This window comes from Phoxinus phoxinus (assembly GCF_949152265.1).
Source record: "Phoxinus phoxinus genome assembly, chromosome: 3".
NCBI lineage: Eukaryota > Metazoa > Chordata > Actinopteri > Cypriniformes > Leuciscidae > Phoxinus > Phoxinus phoxinus.
The window spans coordinates 47,610,268-47,627,476 of NC_136878.1; the positions used below are offsets into that span (position 1 = coordinate 47,610,268).

The 17,209-nt window shown below is 42.5% G+C and overlaps 1 protein-coding gene across 1 annotated transcript in view; it reads right to left on the reverse strand.

Moving 5' to 3' along the window:
• The window catches only part of smyd1a (SET and MYND domain containing 1a), a 19,273-nt gene extending 2,621 nt beyond the window's left edge, over positions 1 to 16,652 (reverse strand). Inside the window, exons 1-9 of the mRNA XM_079606946.1 lie at positions 16,439 to 16,652; positions 14,766 to 14,942; positions 9,978 to 10,191; positions 9,458 to 9,588; positions 8,939 to 8,977; positions 6,189 to 6,384; positions 5,719 to 5,811; positions 2,054 to 2,217; positions 1,537 to 1,705 (exon numbers count right to left, since the gene is read on the reverse strand). Of these exons, the coding sequence (XP_079463072.1) occupies positions 1,537 to 1,705; positions 2,054 to 2,217; positions 5,719 to 5,811; positions 6,189 to 6,384; positions 8,939 to 8,977; positions 9,458 to 9,588; positions 9,978 to 10,191; positions 14,766 to 14,942; positions 16,439 to 16,575 (1,320 nt within the window). The 5' untranslated portion in view covers positions 16,576 to 16,652. The remainder of the gene's footprint in view (positions 1 to 1,536; positions 1,706 to 2,053; positions 2,218 to 5,718; positions 5,812 to 6,188; positions 6,385 to 8,938; positions 8,978 to 9,457; positions 9,589 to 9,977; positions 10,192 to 14,765; positions 14,943 to 16,438) is intronic.
• Between the last annotated feature and the right edge of the window lie 557 nt (positions 16,653 to 17,209).

The following is a 17,209-nucleotide window of genomic DNA, read 5'->3' on the forward strand; positions in this document are numbered from 1 at the left end:
GCACACATCTAATACACATCTGGCGCATATCTGGCACACTCTGGCACACACCCAATACACATCTGGCACACTCTGGCACACACCCAATACACATCTGGCACACTCTGGCACACACCCAATACACATCTGGCACATATCTGGTACACATCTGGTACACATCTGGTACACTTCTGGCACACATCTGATACACATCTGGTACACATCTGGCACACATCTGGCGCATATCTGGCACACTCTGGCACACATCTTATACACATCTGGCACTTATCTGGTACACATCTGGCACACTCTGGCACACATCCAATACACATCTGGCACATATCTGGTACACATCTGGTACACATCTGGTACACTTCTGGCACACATCTGATACACATCTGGTACACATCTGGCACACATCTGGCACATATCTGGCACACATCTGATACACATCTGGTACACATCTGGCACACATCTGGCACATATCTGGCACACTCTGGCACACATCTAATATACATCTGGCACATATCTGGCACACTCTGGCACACATCCAATACACATCTGGCACATATCTGGTACACATCTGGTACACATCTGGTACACTTCTGGCACACATCTGATACACATCTGGTACACATCTGGCACACATCTGGCGCATATCTGGCACACTCTGGCACACATCTTATACATATCTGGCACACTCTGGCACACATCTTATACACATCTGGCACTTATCTGGTACACATCTGGCACACTCTGGCACACATCCAATACACATCTGGCACATATCTGGCACACATCTAATACATATCTGGCACACATCTAATACACATCTGGCACACATCCAATACACATCTGGCACATATCTGGCACACATCTAATACACATCTGGCACACATCTAATACACATCTGGCACACATCTAATACACATCTGGCACATATCTGGCACACATCCAATACACATCTGGCACATATCTGGCACACATCCAATACACATCTGGCACATATCTGGCACACATCTAATACACATCTGGCACACATCTAATACACATCTGGTACACATGGATTTCAAACAGCCCAGATGTGGGCTGGATCTTGGCCGACACTTTGTTGCTGTCTGGGACACTGACTTTCCCCACAGTCACATTCAACATCTGGCACACATCTGGCACACATCTAATACACATCTAATACACATCAAGTACTGATGGATTTCACACGGCTCAGATGTTGGCCGGATCTGGGTCGACAATATATTGCTGTCTGGGACACTGACTTTCCGGTTGCACTTTATTTTAAGGTGTCATTGTTAAGGTGTAATTATATATTTATAAGTACTTAAGAAAAATTAAGCAACTACATCTACTTACTATAGGGTTGGGGTAGGATTAGGATTTGGTTGAGGGTTAGTTGCATGTAATTATGCATAATTTACTGTTATTACTATGGTAAGTACATGTAACATATGTAACAAGGACACTGTAAAATAAAGTGTTACCGACTTTCCCCATGGTAACATTCAACATCTGGCACACGTCTGGCACACATCTGTTTACCTCCAGGTCTTTGGTGATGGGATGATGAGCTCCATGTGTGATCAGGAGGATAGCGTATGCGCGACAGATTAGCCCGTGAGCGGCCTCTATCAGCCCCGCGTGCCAGTGCGTGACGCCCGCCCTCATGATGGCCATGCCCAGCTGGGCGTTATTGGGATGGTAAAGCTTCCTAAGACCAGGAACAGGGAAATGATTGTCTGACTGAGCACCGGTGATCAGAATTAAAGAGATTTACAGCAAGTCAACAGATTGCTGGATTTCACTGGATGTAAAGAGGTCTTTACCACAACTGAAAGTTTGAAATAACTAATAAACGTTTGAAGATTTTAATCTTTTATCATGATTTAGTACTGTTCTAGCATGTGGCTAGCAGTACGGTTCTAGCATTTGGCTAGCATGATTTAGTATGGTTCTAGCACTTGGCTAGCAGTACAGTTATAGCATGTGGCTAGCAAGATTTAGTACAGTTCTAGAATGTTTTAACAGGTTGCTAGCATGATTTAGCACACAGACTCACGCGTATCCCTCCACCGCACGCTTTGCGTGTCCGGCCGCCTCGGGGAACTGCTGCAGGAAGGACAGCGTCTCGCTAGCGATGCTGAGGACGCGCAGCAGGTGCACGTTTGTGTCTCCGAACAGCGGATCCTGCTTCTCCAGACACTCGCGGCAGAGCTTAACGACCTACAGAAGCAGATCAGCGTCAGTGATGGCCGCCAGCATCGCAACCGCAACACTCTTATTTAAACTGCCTTTTATATATTTTATAAACTGCCTTTTATATAAATCAACTTTTGATCAGTTTGTCTAAGCAAATATCTATGGAAGTTTGTTTCCGCCACAGAATAAAAAATAAAAAAGTTAATTGCGTCTTTTTTATCTCAGAATTGCGTGATATACACAATTATGTGTGTTAACAAAATTGTGACTTTATATCATGAAATTCTGACTTAATAACGCAATTCTGACTTAATAACGCAATTCTGACTTAATAACGCAATTCTGACATAAATAACACACAATTGCGACTTTATATCAGGCAATTCTGACTTTATATCAGGCAATTCTGACTTAATAACGCAATTCTGACTTAATAACGCAATTTTGACATAAATAACACACAATTGCGACTTTATATCAGGCAATTCTGACTTTATATCACGCAATTCTGACTTAATAACGCAATTCTGACTTTATATCACGCAATTCTGACTTAATAACGCAATTCTGACTTTATAACACAATTCTGACTTAAAGGGTTAGTTCACCCAAAAATGAAAATAATGTCATTAATGACTCACCCTCATGTCGTTCTAAGCCCGTAAGACCTCCGTTCATCTTCGGAACACAGTTTAAGATATTCTAGATTTAGTCCGAGAGATTTCTGTCCCTCCATTGAAGCTGTATATACAGTATACTGTCCATGTCCATAAAGGTAATAAAAACATCATCAAAGTAGTCCATGTGACATCAGTGGGTTAGTTAGAAGTTTTTGAAGCATCGAAAATACTTTTTGGTCCAAAAATAACAAAATAAGACTTTATTCAGCATTGTATTCTCTCCCGGGTCTGTTGTGAATCTGCGTTCAGGACTCCGCAGTGACGCTGCTGACGTAAGACGCTGATGACGTGTCATCTGGTGCGCCCGAGCTTCGTTTACAGTCTGAGGGAGACGCACGCTATATTCAAGCTATTCTACATTGTTTGCGTGGATATCATTTTTTTAATGGTGCGTAAATGTGCATGTCGCGGATGAGACACTTTTACAGCGTGCGTTTCCCTCAGTCTATAAATGAAGCTCGGGCGCACCAGATAACACGTCATCAGCGTCTTACGCCATCAGCGTAACTGTGAAGGATTGACAACAGACCCGGGAGAGAATACAATGCTGAATAAAGTCTTATTTTGTGTTATTTTTGGACCAAAAAGTATTTTCGATGCTTCAAAAACTTCTAACTAACCCACTGATGTCACATGGACTACTTTGATGATGTTTTTATTTCCTTTATGGACATGGACAGTATACTGTATATACAGCTTCAATGGACGGAGAGAAAGCTCTCGGACTAAATCTAAAATATCTTAAACTGTGTTCCGAAGATGAACGGAGGTCTTACGGGCTTAGAACGACATGAGGGTGAGTCATTAATGACATTATTTTCATTTTTGGGTGAACTAACCCTTTAAGAACGCAATTCTGACTTTATAACATGCAATTGCGACTTTATAACACGCAATTCTGACTTAATAACACAATTCTGACTTTATAACGCAATTCTGACTTTATAACACGCAATTCTGACTTAACGCAATTCTGACTTAACACAATTCTGACTTAACACAATTCTGACTTAATAACACAATTGTGACTTTATAACACGCAATTGTGACTTTATAACACGCAATTCTGACTTAATAACACGCAATTCTGACTTTATAACACGCAATTCTGACTTAACGCAATTCTGACTTAACACAATTCTGACTTTACACAATTCTGACTTAACACAATTCTGACTTTACACAATTCTGACTTAACACAATTCTGACTTTATAACACGCAATTCTGACTTAACACAATTCTGACTTAACACAATTCTGACTTAACACAATTCTGACTTAACACAATTCTGACTTAATAACGCAATTCTGACTTAACACAATTCTGACTTAACACAATTCTGACTTAATAACACGCAATTCTGACTTAACACAATTCTGACTTAACACAATTCTGACTTAATAACGCAATTCTGACTTAATAACGCAATTCTGACTTAACGCAATTCTGACCTAATAACACAATTCTGACTTAATATCACGCAATTCTGACTTAATAACGCAATTCTGGCTTAACGCAATTCTGACTTAATAACACACAATTGTGACTTTATAACACGCAATTCTGACTTAACTCAATTCTGACCTAATAACACAATTCTGACTTAATATCACGCAATTCTGACTTAATAACGCAATTCTGACTTAACGCAATTCTGACCTAATAACACAATTCTGACTTAATATCACGCAATTCTGACTTAACTCAATTCTGACCTAATAACACAATTGTGACTTAATATCACGCAATTCTGACTTAATAACGCAATTCTGACTTAACGCAATTCTGACCTAATAACACAATTCTGACTTAATATCACGCAATTCTGACTTAATAACGCAATTCTGGCTTAACGCAATTCTGACTTAATAACACACAATTGTGACTTTATAACACGCAATTTTGACTTAACTCAATTCTGACGTAATAACACAATTCGGACTTAATATCACGCAATTCTGACTTAATAACGCAATTCTGACTTAACGCAATTCTGACCTAATAACACAATTCTGACTTAATATCACGCAATTCTGACTTAATAACGCAATTCTGGCTTAACGCAATTCTGACTTAACACACAATTGTGACTTTATAACACGCAATTCTGACTTAACTCAATTCTGACCTAATAACACAATTCTGACTTAATATCACGCAATTCTGACTTAATAACACAATTCTGACTTAATAACGCAATTCTGACTTTATATCACGCAATTCTGACTTAACACAATTCTGACTTAAGAACGCAATTCTGACTTTATAACATGCAATTGCGACTTTATAACACGCAATTCTGACTTAATAACGCAATTCTGACTTTATAACACGCAATTCTGACTTAACACAATTCTGACTTAACACAATTCTGACTTAACACAATTCTGACTTTATAACACGCAATTCTGACTTAACGCAATTCTGACTTAACACAATTCTTACTTAATAACGCAATTCTGACTTAATAACACGCAATTCTGACTTAACACAATTCTGACTTAATAACGCAATTCTGACTTAACACAATTCTGACTTAATAACGCAATTCTGACTTAATAACGCAATTCTGACTTAACGCAATTCTGACCTAATAACACAATTCTGACTTAATATCACGCAATTCTGACTTAATAACGCAATTCTGGCTTAACGCAATTCTGACTTAATAACACACAATTCTGACTTAATATCACGCAATTCTGACCTAAACACAATTCTGACTTAATAACGGAATTCTGACTTAATAACGCAATTCTGACTTAACGCAATTCTGACTTAATAACGCAATTCTGACTTTATATCACACAATTCTGACTTCATCACACAGTTGTGAAGACTGACCTCGTGGAAGTGTCCTCCAGTACGGGCCTCTTGGATCTTCACCAGCGCCTGCAGACTGAACTCTGTGGCCTCCTTCAGCACCTCAGCCGACGGCTGCAGACAGAAGACACCGCACATCATAGAGACTAGGAACAGCATTTCCACTTCCCATCATGCTTTGCACGGGGCTGATAGGCAGAGTAAATGTTCAAATAAAGTGATATTTTTAGCAACTGGTTTGGTCAACTTGAATCAGATCAACGTGTGATCGTCAACCAGTGGATCTGAGCTGAGTGAGTGAGTGGAGGCGGGGCTCATTTGCATATTCCTAGAACCACGAATACTAAATGAGGCAAGGGTGTCGAGTTACATTCAAGATATTTTAAGCCATTTTTCAAAGAAAAAACTTTGAAAAATTTAATTTTGGTGATCAAAGGTGAGTTTTAACAGATAATATTAATACTGCATAGGTGTGTGTGTCTGATATGCACCTTCTGCCCGTCGCGGTCTCTGCCGGCCGTCATCAGGGCGTCTGCGCTGCCGCTGGTGCAGTGCTCACACCTGCAGTCGAAGTAATACTGCAGCTTCAGCAGCCGCTGCCGGTCCTTGGACACGTTCAGGAAGTCCACGTAACTCACGGTCAGCTCTTCCCCTTCGGAGATGCTCCCCAGAGCCCTCAGCTCGATCCTGACAGCGTTCCCAGAGTTCAGCGCGTGCGAGGACAGACACACAGATGCTGTCGGTGAGCTAACACACACTCTTCAACAGCAGCACAGTGGGGCTTGTTTCTGCCATCACGAAACAAGTAATTGCGCTTTTTTATTCTGACGGAATTTTGACTATATTTCTTGCAGTTCACCCTTCGCAGGGAGTTTGATTGACAGGCGATCTGACCAATCATAATCCGTCATCCGCCATTTTGTCCGCCAAAGCAGTCAGGAGAGTTAGTAGATCACCGTTGGAGGATGTGAGCTTGAGAAGCGGAGTGTACTGACGTTATTCCGCGGTTAAAACAACATTCCCTCTGATGTTCATGTTTATTTGATGCTATAAATGAACTAGAAGAAGAGATGATCGGTTCACGAGCGGCTTTAACTGAGCGATCTGACACACACATTAAAGAGACACAAAATGCTATTTATTGTTTACATTTCTTTAAAAAAATTACTAAATTTGAAAGTTGAGACTGTTTCATATCAAAAGGACGTATCCTGGTCTGTCCTGTCTCAGTGTGTGTCAGTGTCTCTGCTCCACGGTGTGTGAGAGAGGCGTGGCTTGTTGAACCTAGCAACAGTAACTACACAGTAACTACACTGGTCTTTGCGCCCAGTTTTTATCTTTGGGACTCTGATCATCTTCTCCCGATCTACAGGCAGAACTTAAACCTGCTGCGCCGCGCCACAGAAGATGCCTGCAAAGTCTCGTATAACAGGCCAAACACACCCTGATGAGAGACGCTACTCTGGAAAGATGAAAACGCCATCAATCCTGCATCCGTGGAGAGGCATGACAGATGCACCAGTTACAAGACCTCATCCCCCTTAGTCTGCAGGCAATCAACAATTGGCCGGATACTCCGATGATTCCTCCTCCATCATCCCGAAGAGACCCACGATCACAGCACTGACCGACTGCAGACCTGCTGATCACGCCGGCGGTCACGAGTCCTCCGAGGGACTGGCGGACATCACTTCTGCTGTTTGCTCAGAGCAATTCACACTTCATTCTCTTAATTTCCAAATTTATCTTGCAATTTTTTCTTGCAATTGTGAGTTTATTTCTCGCAATTCACACTTTATTTCTCGGATCTCGGAGTATATAACTCACGATTCTTGTAATTCTTGTATTCCAAGTTTATAACTTTTATATAATTCGCAATTGTGACTTTTTCTCGCAATTGAGAGTTTAGACCTCGCAATTCTTCATTTTTCCGCAAATTTTATATACCACAATTCTTTTTTCTCGTAATTGCGGGTTTTTATTTCACAATTCTGACTTTTGTCTTGTAATTCCAAGTTTATATTTTGCAATCCTATTTTTTCCCTCATAATTCCAAGTTTAAAACTCACAATTCTGACTTTTTATCGCAATTGAGTTTAGTTCTTGTAATTCATAGTTTTTTTTGTAATTCCAAGTTAATATCTGTCTTTTTTTTCGCAACTGAGAGTTTTTAACTCTTAATTCTGTCTCACAACTGAGCTTGTCTCTCAATTCATAGTTTATTTCTCGTAATTCCGAGTTTGTCTTGTAATTCGTACTTTATTTCTCATAATTCCATATTTATAACATGAATGTTTTCAGAACGTTCAAGCATCTTTTTTTCTTGATTATGGGAGCATTAGAGACAACATTAAGGGAATATTTTCTCTATTTCATCATTTTTCAATTATATTGGAACGTTTTGAATGTACGCAGAACCATATGAAAAAGTAGTGACGTTTAAAGAACAAAAACTAAATGTTTCAGGAAAAAAGATGAATAAACAACCCTGTTGTGCTAATGTTCTGAGAACATTATTAAAGATAACTATGCACACATGTTCTACTATAATACTGGAAGAATAATGGCTCATAGCTGGGAGAGGATCTTCAGAACGTTAGCTGGGCAATTACATATTTAATTTTTTTCTGTGGCAGAAACAATCTTCCATAATACAATCTTACAAAACTAAGGGATTATTTTAATGTCATTGCATTCCTAAAATAAACGTACAATGTAGTTGTTGTGTCAGTGCAAAAACCAAAAATCCCAAAAAGCTATTTCTGCAGCTCACATGCAACACCGTGATAAATCACATCAGGAATATTTTATGATGAAGAATCCGTTGCTTCGAGCAGCACGGCATGTGACACGGCGATACATAACTGTCACTGTCAGACGGGGTTTCATAAGAATGACTGGAGATGTTGTATATAATATTTACTACACATTTATTCTCATTTCCGTGTATTTTCTGCCGGTAACACTTCACAATAGGGTTTATTAATCGGTTACTGCATTAAGTCTCCTGAACTAACGATGCACAGTATGGTGAAAGATAGATGATGGACAAATGCTGTAAATAAATGTCAATATGGCGGCGCGGTGGCTTCACTGTTTATGAGTCATGAGCTATCCAGTCATTCTATATAGATCAGTGGCAACGACACATTTTTAGGTGCTTTATGTGAAGAATGACATGGACATGAGGCTGTCAGCTAGACGGGGTCAAAGGTCAAATGTTAGGGTTTAACTGACTCACCTTTTCTCTGAGTGGAATGAAGAATCCAGAGCCGTCTGACTGCAAGAGAGAAACACACACACACACACACACACACACACACACACACACACACACACACACACACACACACACACACACACACACACACACACACACACACACACGCTTTAAATGGTTTGAGCTCAGCTCTGAATCACTTCATCTCTATGAATTCTCAAAGTCATGATTGAGGATGACGGTGCACACACACACACACTCACACACACACACACGCACACACACACACACACACACACACACACACACACACACACACACACACACACACGCTTAAAATGGTTTGAGCTCAGCTCTGAATCACTTCATCTCTATGAATTCTCAAAGTCATGATTGAGGATGACGGTGCACACACACACACACTCACACACACACACACGCACACACACACACACACACACACACACACACACACACACACACCTGCCGTGATTGAGGATGACAGTGCACACACACACACACACACACACACACACACACCTGCCGTGATTGAGGATGACGGTGCAGTTCGGCCAGCAGTCGTGATTGACGAGGCAGAGGTTTGGAAAAAGGCCGACGCCCACCGCCTGAAGACCCCTCTGATCACTCAGCGTGAAGCCGTTGCAGTTAATCTGAGGAACACACACACACACATACACACACACACACACACACACACACCTCTGATCACTCAGCGTGAAGCCGTAGCAGTTAATCTGAGGAACACACACACACACACATACACACACACACACCCCTCTGATCACTCAGCGTGAAGCCGTTGCAGTTAATCTGAGGAACACACACATCTCTCTCATCCCAGCCGAGGAGCGTAAACAAAGTCAAGTCTCCTTCATCTATACAGCGCTTTAACAATATAGAGTGTTTCAAAGCAGCTTTACAAAGATAATAGGAGATTATACAGTAACAGAGATTGTTCACACACACACACACACACACACACACACACACACACACACACACACACACACACTGTTAGGAGTGAGGGATCTCTGCCTACCACACCGAAGACATGCGACACGTATTCCTCTCCGACGGCTCTCCTCTTCTTAGGCCAGTAGTTGTAGAAGTGTTGCACGTCGACCTTGAGCTCCTTCAGGTCATCGGGGCTCATCTGGGTCAGGTGATCCTCCAGCAGGTCAAGGGTCGTGAGCTGAGCGTCCGACACCAGACCCGTGTCCTTCTGGATACGCCACATGATACGAGCGGCCAGACTGACATCACAGGACATTCAGAACACTTATTTTCTTTGGATAAAGTCACCAACACTTATTAAAGGGATAGTTCACCCATACATTAAAATTAGCCCATGATGTACTCACCCTCAAGCCATCCTAGGTGTATATGACTCTCTTCTGTCAGACGAATACAATTAAAAAATGTACTTGAAACATCTGTCCATCATAAAAGTGCATCTATCCATCATAAAAGTGCATCTGTCCATCATAAAAGTGCATCTATTCATCATAAAAGTGCATCTATACATCATAAAAGTGCATCTATCCATCATAAAAGTGCATCTGTCCATCATAAAAGTGCATCTATCCATCATAAAAGTGCATCTATTCATCATAAAAGTGCATCTATTCATCATAAAAGTGCATCTATTCATCATAAAAGTGCATCTATACATCATAAAAGTGCATCTATTCATCATAAAAGGGCATCTATCCATCATAAAAGTGCATCTTTCCATCATAAAAGTGTATCTATCCATCATAAAAGTGCATCTATTCATCATAAAAGTGCATCTGTCCATCATAAAAGTGCATCTATACATCATAAAAGTGCATCTATTCATCATAAAAGTGCATCTATTCATCATAAAAGTGCATCTATCCATCATAAAAGTGCATCTATCCATCATAAAAGTGCATCTATTCATCATAAAAGTGCATCTATTCATCATAAAAGTGCATCTATACATCATAAAAGTGCATCTGTCCATCATAAAAGTGCATCTATACATCATAAAAGTGCATCTATTCATCATAAAAGTGCATCTATTCATCATAAAAGTGCATCTATCCATCATAAAAGTGCATCTATCCATCATAAAAGTGCATCTATTCATCATAAAAGTGCATCTATTCATCATAAAAGTGCATCTATTCATCATAAAAGTGCATCTGTCCATCATAAAAGTGCATCTATACATCATAAAAGTGCATCTATTCATCATAAAAGTGCATCTATTCATCATAAAAGTGCATCTATCCATCATAAAAGTGCATCTATCCATCATAAAAGTGCATCTATTCATCATAAAAGTGCATCTATTCATCATAAAAGTGCATCTATTCATCATAAAAGTGCATCTATTCATCATAAAAGTGCATCTATACATCATAAAAGTGCATCTATTCATCATAAAAGGGCATCTATCCATCATAAAAGTGCATCTATCCATCATAAAAGTGCATCTATTCATCATAAAAGGGCATCTATCCATCATAAAAGGGCATCTATTCATCATAAAAGTGTATCTATCCATCATAAAAGGGCATCTATCCATCATAAAAGTGCATCTATTCATCATAAAAGTGTATCTATCCATCATAAAAGGGCATCTATCCATCATAAAAGGGCATCTATACATCATAAAAGTGCATCTATTCATCATAAAAGGGCATCTATCCATCATAAAAGGGCATCTATCCATCATAAAAGTGCATCTATTCATCATAAAAGTGTATCTATCCATCATAAAAGTGCATCTATCCATCATAAAAGTGCATCTGTCCATCATAAATGTGCATCTATACATCATAAAAGTGCATCTATTCATCATAAAAGGGCATCTATCCATCATAAAAGTGCATCTATCCATCATAAAAGTGCATCTATCCATCATAAAAGTGCATCTGTTCGTCATAAAAGTGCATCTATCCATCATAAAAGTGCATCTATCCATCATAAAAGTGCATCTGTCCATCATAAAAAGTGCATCTATCCATCATAAAAGTGAGATCTGCATCTGTCTATCCATACAGCGAGACTATTGGATAACACTGGGAAAGCGTGCCCTTGCTTGGTAAGCCAAGGTGATGGCGCCCACTATCCAGCGGGCCATCCTCTGCTGGGAGACAGCCTTTCCCTTCTGCTGGCCTTCCCTCCCTTCTTCTCATGTCCTGAGGCTTTGAGTTCTGCCCACGTACACTCGCAGGGCATGGGCGGGACAGAGCAAAGCCAGGGCTGGGTCTGCCTCCTCCAGGGGCAGCGCTTGCTGGTTCACCACCTGGTCCCTGAAGGGAGGGGTAGGAACCTTGGGCACATAGCCGGGCCGGGGTGTGGCTGTCAACCGGCCCGAACTCTAGGCACAATTCGTCGACCGAAAATGCCTGCAGATCCCCTACCCTCCTAATAAAGGCCAGTGCAACCAGCAGAAAAGTCTTCATGGACAGAAGCTTTAAGTCTGCTGATTGCAACGGCTCAAAGGGAGCATCCTGAAGTGCTCGAAGCACCAGGGAAAGGTCCCAAGAGGGTATGGAGGAGGGGTCAAGGAGGATTTAACCATCTCACCCCCCTAAGGAACCTGACGACCAGGTCGTGCTTCCCGACTGATTTGCCATCTATGTGGTCGTGATATGCTCAAATAGCGGCAGCATGTAGTTTGAGGATGGAGGGAGACAGCCCTTGCTCCAACCCTTGCTGCAAGAAGGAAAGCACGGACCCTATCGAACATCTTCGGAGGTACACCACTTGACGAACAGGTTCCACTTCAAGGCGCACACACGTCTCATAGACGGCATTGTGCTGATGCTAAGATGTTAAGTACCTCTGGGGGTAAGTCACCTAGAACCTCCGTGTCCCATCCAGGGACCACACATGGAGTTTCCAGAGGTCCGGACACGGGTGCCATAGGGTGCTTCCTCAGAGGAATGGGCCAGGGAGGGGCTGTCATGAGGTCTACCTGAGCCTCCCCGGACTCTCTCCAGATCAGCTGAACCACCTGGGGGTGGAGTCGCCACTCTCCCGGCCCGGGACCGCAGCTCGTGAGAGCTCGTCGGCCACATAGTTTAGCACACCGGAGACATGAATGACCCGAAGCGACCTCGGATGCTTCTGGAGATGGACATGCGACGGGAGCGTAGACCACCTTGCCGGTTGATGTACACAACGGGCGCAGTGTTGTCTGTATGGACCAGTACGTCCCTGCCCTGTAGCGGCCTCTTTAAGCGGACCAAAGCGAGACGTACTGCTGGCAACTCAAGGCAGTTGATGTGCCAGTGCAGTTGGGGCCGGTCCACACACCTGACACTGCATGCCCATTGTACGTGGCACCCCAGCCGACGGCAGAGGCATCTGTGAACACCACAGCATGCCAGGACACCTGTTCCAAGGGCACTCCTGCCCACAGAAACAAGGGGTCTGACCACGGGCTGAAGGTCTGGCGTGAACCCAGTGCTGAAGCTGTCTCATATGGAGCAACCCGAGCGGGGTTACCGCTGCTGCCACTGCCATATGCCCCATATAACACCTTCGTCGCTCGAAGCGTGAGGTCCATCGCGACACAAAGTTCTTGGAGAACTTAGAGATCATGACCACCCTCGTGCAGGTCCCTCCGTGCCTTGGCCTGATGGACCTGCAACAACGCCATGGTGTGTGAGGCAGAGGCGGCTTCCCCACAGGCCTTGTAAGCCTTGCCGGTTAAGTCCAACAAGTGCTTACAGGCCCGGGAAGGGAGACACGGCTCCCTCCGCCAGAGTTAGGGCACAGATGCATAGAAACGGGCTATTCCACTGGAGGGATGTGCTTGCCCACCATCAAGGGTGGTGAGGGAGGAGGAGGCACTGGAACGGTGACCCAGTGAGCTCCTCATGCACCTCCGGGAAGAAAGGAACCGGGGTGGGTGGCTGAGAACCAGCACGAGCCACCCCAAGAAACCAATCGTCTAGCCTCGAGGGTTTGGGACACGGTAGTGGGTTCCACATGAGCCCGATCCTGTTGGTGGCCCGGGAAAGCATAACCATCATCTCCGGGTCTGACTCGGGCAACGCTGCCGAATATCCATATTTAAAACTAGCTCCCGGCCAAACGAACATACGTATTCGACTAATGCCTAAAGCGCAACTTACGCAACTTGTGATGTCGGAAGTAGTGTAGTGCGTTATGGCGTAGCGTAAATATCAGCAGTACGCCGCATTACTCGCATGAGTTGTGCTTAGGCTTACGTGGAATACGTATGTTCGTTTGGCCGGAAGCTAGTTATTTTACTTTGTAACATGTTAAATATGAATATATTATAAAGCTTGGAAGAGCCAGGACATGTTTTAATATAACTCCAATTGTATTCGTCTAAAACAAGAAGAAAGTCATATACACCTAGGATGACTTGATGACTTTTCATTTTTGGGTGAACTATCCATTTAATCATTACTGACTCTAAAGGCCCCGATATACTTCAAGAGAAATTGACGAACAAATTGGTGCATATTCATAGAACCGCGCATACTAAATGAGGCAAGGGTGTCGAGTTACATTCAAGCATTTTAAGGCATGAATAATTGTTTTCAAGGCAACATTTTTTTAATGTCATTTTGGTGATCAAAGATGAGTTTTAAGGGATAAAATTATTGATTTTTAGACTTTGAGAATTTACCTCACGGCCACTAAAAGAGGTTCTATATCTATATAATATGGATGTCCTATTTGTATTGAGAAGAAAATGTGGACGTTGTCGTTCAAACCCTAAACGAAGAACGTTGAGTATATCGTGGCTTCAATACGAACACTAAAGCGCTACATTGTTTCAGCATAATGTTACATTTAAAATTACTGGACTCACCGCACGTTCTCGTTGGGAGCTTTTCCCATCTTTCTGATGGCAGAGCATTCCTGCTTGTGCTCGTCCCACGCGGCGCGCTGACACGTGCGATCGCAGTAGTGCGCGAACTTACACTGAGCACAGCGGTGAGGGTTCGGCTGCCGGCGGAAACAGCTGTGACACACCTGCAGAGAGAGACTGACACACACACACACACACACACACACACACCTGCGTTACACTGCAGCTTCCTCATCCCAAACGGGTGTGAGCAAAAACGTGCCGTTTTTGTGTGTGTCGCTTTAAATGCAAATGAGCTGCTGCTCCGCCTCCGTTCAGTAGAGGGCGGAGCCTTTCCGGCTGGAACACATGACAGGATCACATGACTATAACAGGGAATCACATGACAAGACATGAATCATGACTGACATGAAGCATGAATCAAAACAAGACGTGACAGCAGAATGACACGGATTTGTAAATAAATCATAGGGCCCTAAAAATGTCATTTTTGTTCAACTTTTAAGTAGTTTCATGATTTCAATTGATAAATAAATAAACAAATAATGAATCAAATCCAGAAAAACTTTAAATAAAAGTTTATTGTTTTGTTTTCCCCTCATATTTAAACCATATAAAATATTTCCTGCATAAACTTGTAGGCTCATTGAAAACAAGTTTCTCCATGAGACCAACTAAGATATTTAAATGTTGCTTTAATTATAAATCGCCTCAATCTTCTGATGTCACTTTGCACGCTTAGAATTATCATGGCTTCATGTGACGCACATTACTGTCTATTTTAAGATGACAGACTGAAGAGTGATGTCATCGGTTGCACCATCAGGTGTGTGTGTGTGTGTGTGTGTGTGTGTGTGTGTGTGTGTGTGTGTGTGTGTGTTTAGGTCCACACAGAACTATTATTATATTATAACTGTGAGACATCTCAGCTGTTGCAGGAGACTTGATGATTGATTTTACATACAAGATGCAGAACTTTGATCATCATTTTTTATAGATTCAAGTGTTTTGTATGACTCCGTATTCCCATTGTTATTTCAATAAAAAACGAAAACAAAAAAAGGTCAAAGGCTCTGTGTGTTTTCCGCAGTTCAAACTCTTGACTTTTTAAGGAGGTGAAGCTGTGATGGAAACATGAGAGTGGAGTCTCTCCCGCTGGAAACAACATGCCAGCGACTGAATAAAGTCAAAGTTTCTCCCGGGAAAAACACAGAGTGCAACTACAGGATAACAGGGAGCAAGGATTTGCATTTCCATTCAAACATCTCGACTTGCACTGGTTTAAACCATCAGCCGGCAAACATCCACACACTGACAGCAGGAACTCATGCATTTATGGGATAAATTATAAATAGGCCTATGCCAAGAGTTATTACAGAATCTCCGAGCTCTCAGGAGCTTAACCTGAACTAAACCCTGTTTTCCTTTCAAAAGAGGATCAGGTCAGCCTCCACAACCCCGATCTCACCTGTCAGTTAAACCCCGATCTCACCTGTCAGTTAAACCCCGATCTCACCTGTCAGTTAAACCCCGATCTCACCTGTCAGTTAAACCCCGATCTCACCTGTCAGTTAAACCCCGATCTCACCTGTCAGTTAAACCCCGATCTCACCTGTCAGTTAAACCCCGATCTCACCTGTCGAGCACGGTTAAACTCCGCCTGTTAATCTCACCTGTCGAACACGACGGCGGCGAAGCTGGCCTCAGCGAACACCACGTCTCCGGCTGAAAGCTGCTTCGTGACCCGGAGCCCACGGCCTTTCTCTCCGGCCGCAAACACTTCCACGGGATCCATGTTCTCCACGTTCATGACCACACACACACACACACACACACACACACACACACTGCCTGTGTTCCCAGCGCTTCCCTTCCAGTCGCTCCGGCTCGGCTAAAAATAGAGGAGAGTTACAGTTACTGTCAGAGTATTTCTGTCCGTCAGCTGCGTGTGCTCATCACACCGTACATGAGCTGACATCAGCAGACACATCAATCATCTTTATCTGCATCCATATGATCTTTCAATAAGGGTCATTTCCATTTCATGGTCATCTTTCTTTACACTCTAAAAAATCTTGGTTTATTTTGACTACCCAAATCCTGGGTAGAGCCTTTTGGGTCAATTTCTTGGGGTTATTTTTTCAGTGTTTGGGTAGTTTTTGTGTTAACCAGATCCTGGGTCAGACGTAACAACCCAGTGTTTGGGTTGTTTTTGGGTTACCCAGATCCTGGGTCAGACGTAACAACCCAGTGTTTGGGTTGTTTTTGTGTTACCCAGATCCTGGGTCAAATGTAACAACCCAGTGTTTGGGTAGTTTTTGGGTTACCCAGATCCTGGGTCAGACGTAACAACCCAGTGTTTGGGTAGTTTTTGGGTTACTCAGATCCTGGGTCAGACATAACAACCCAGTGTTTGTGTAGTTTTTGTGTTACCCAGATCCTGG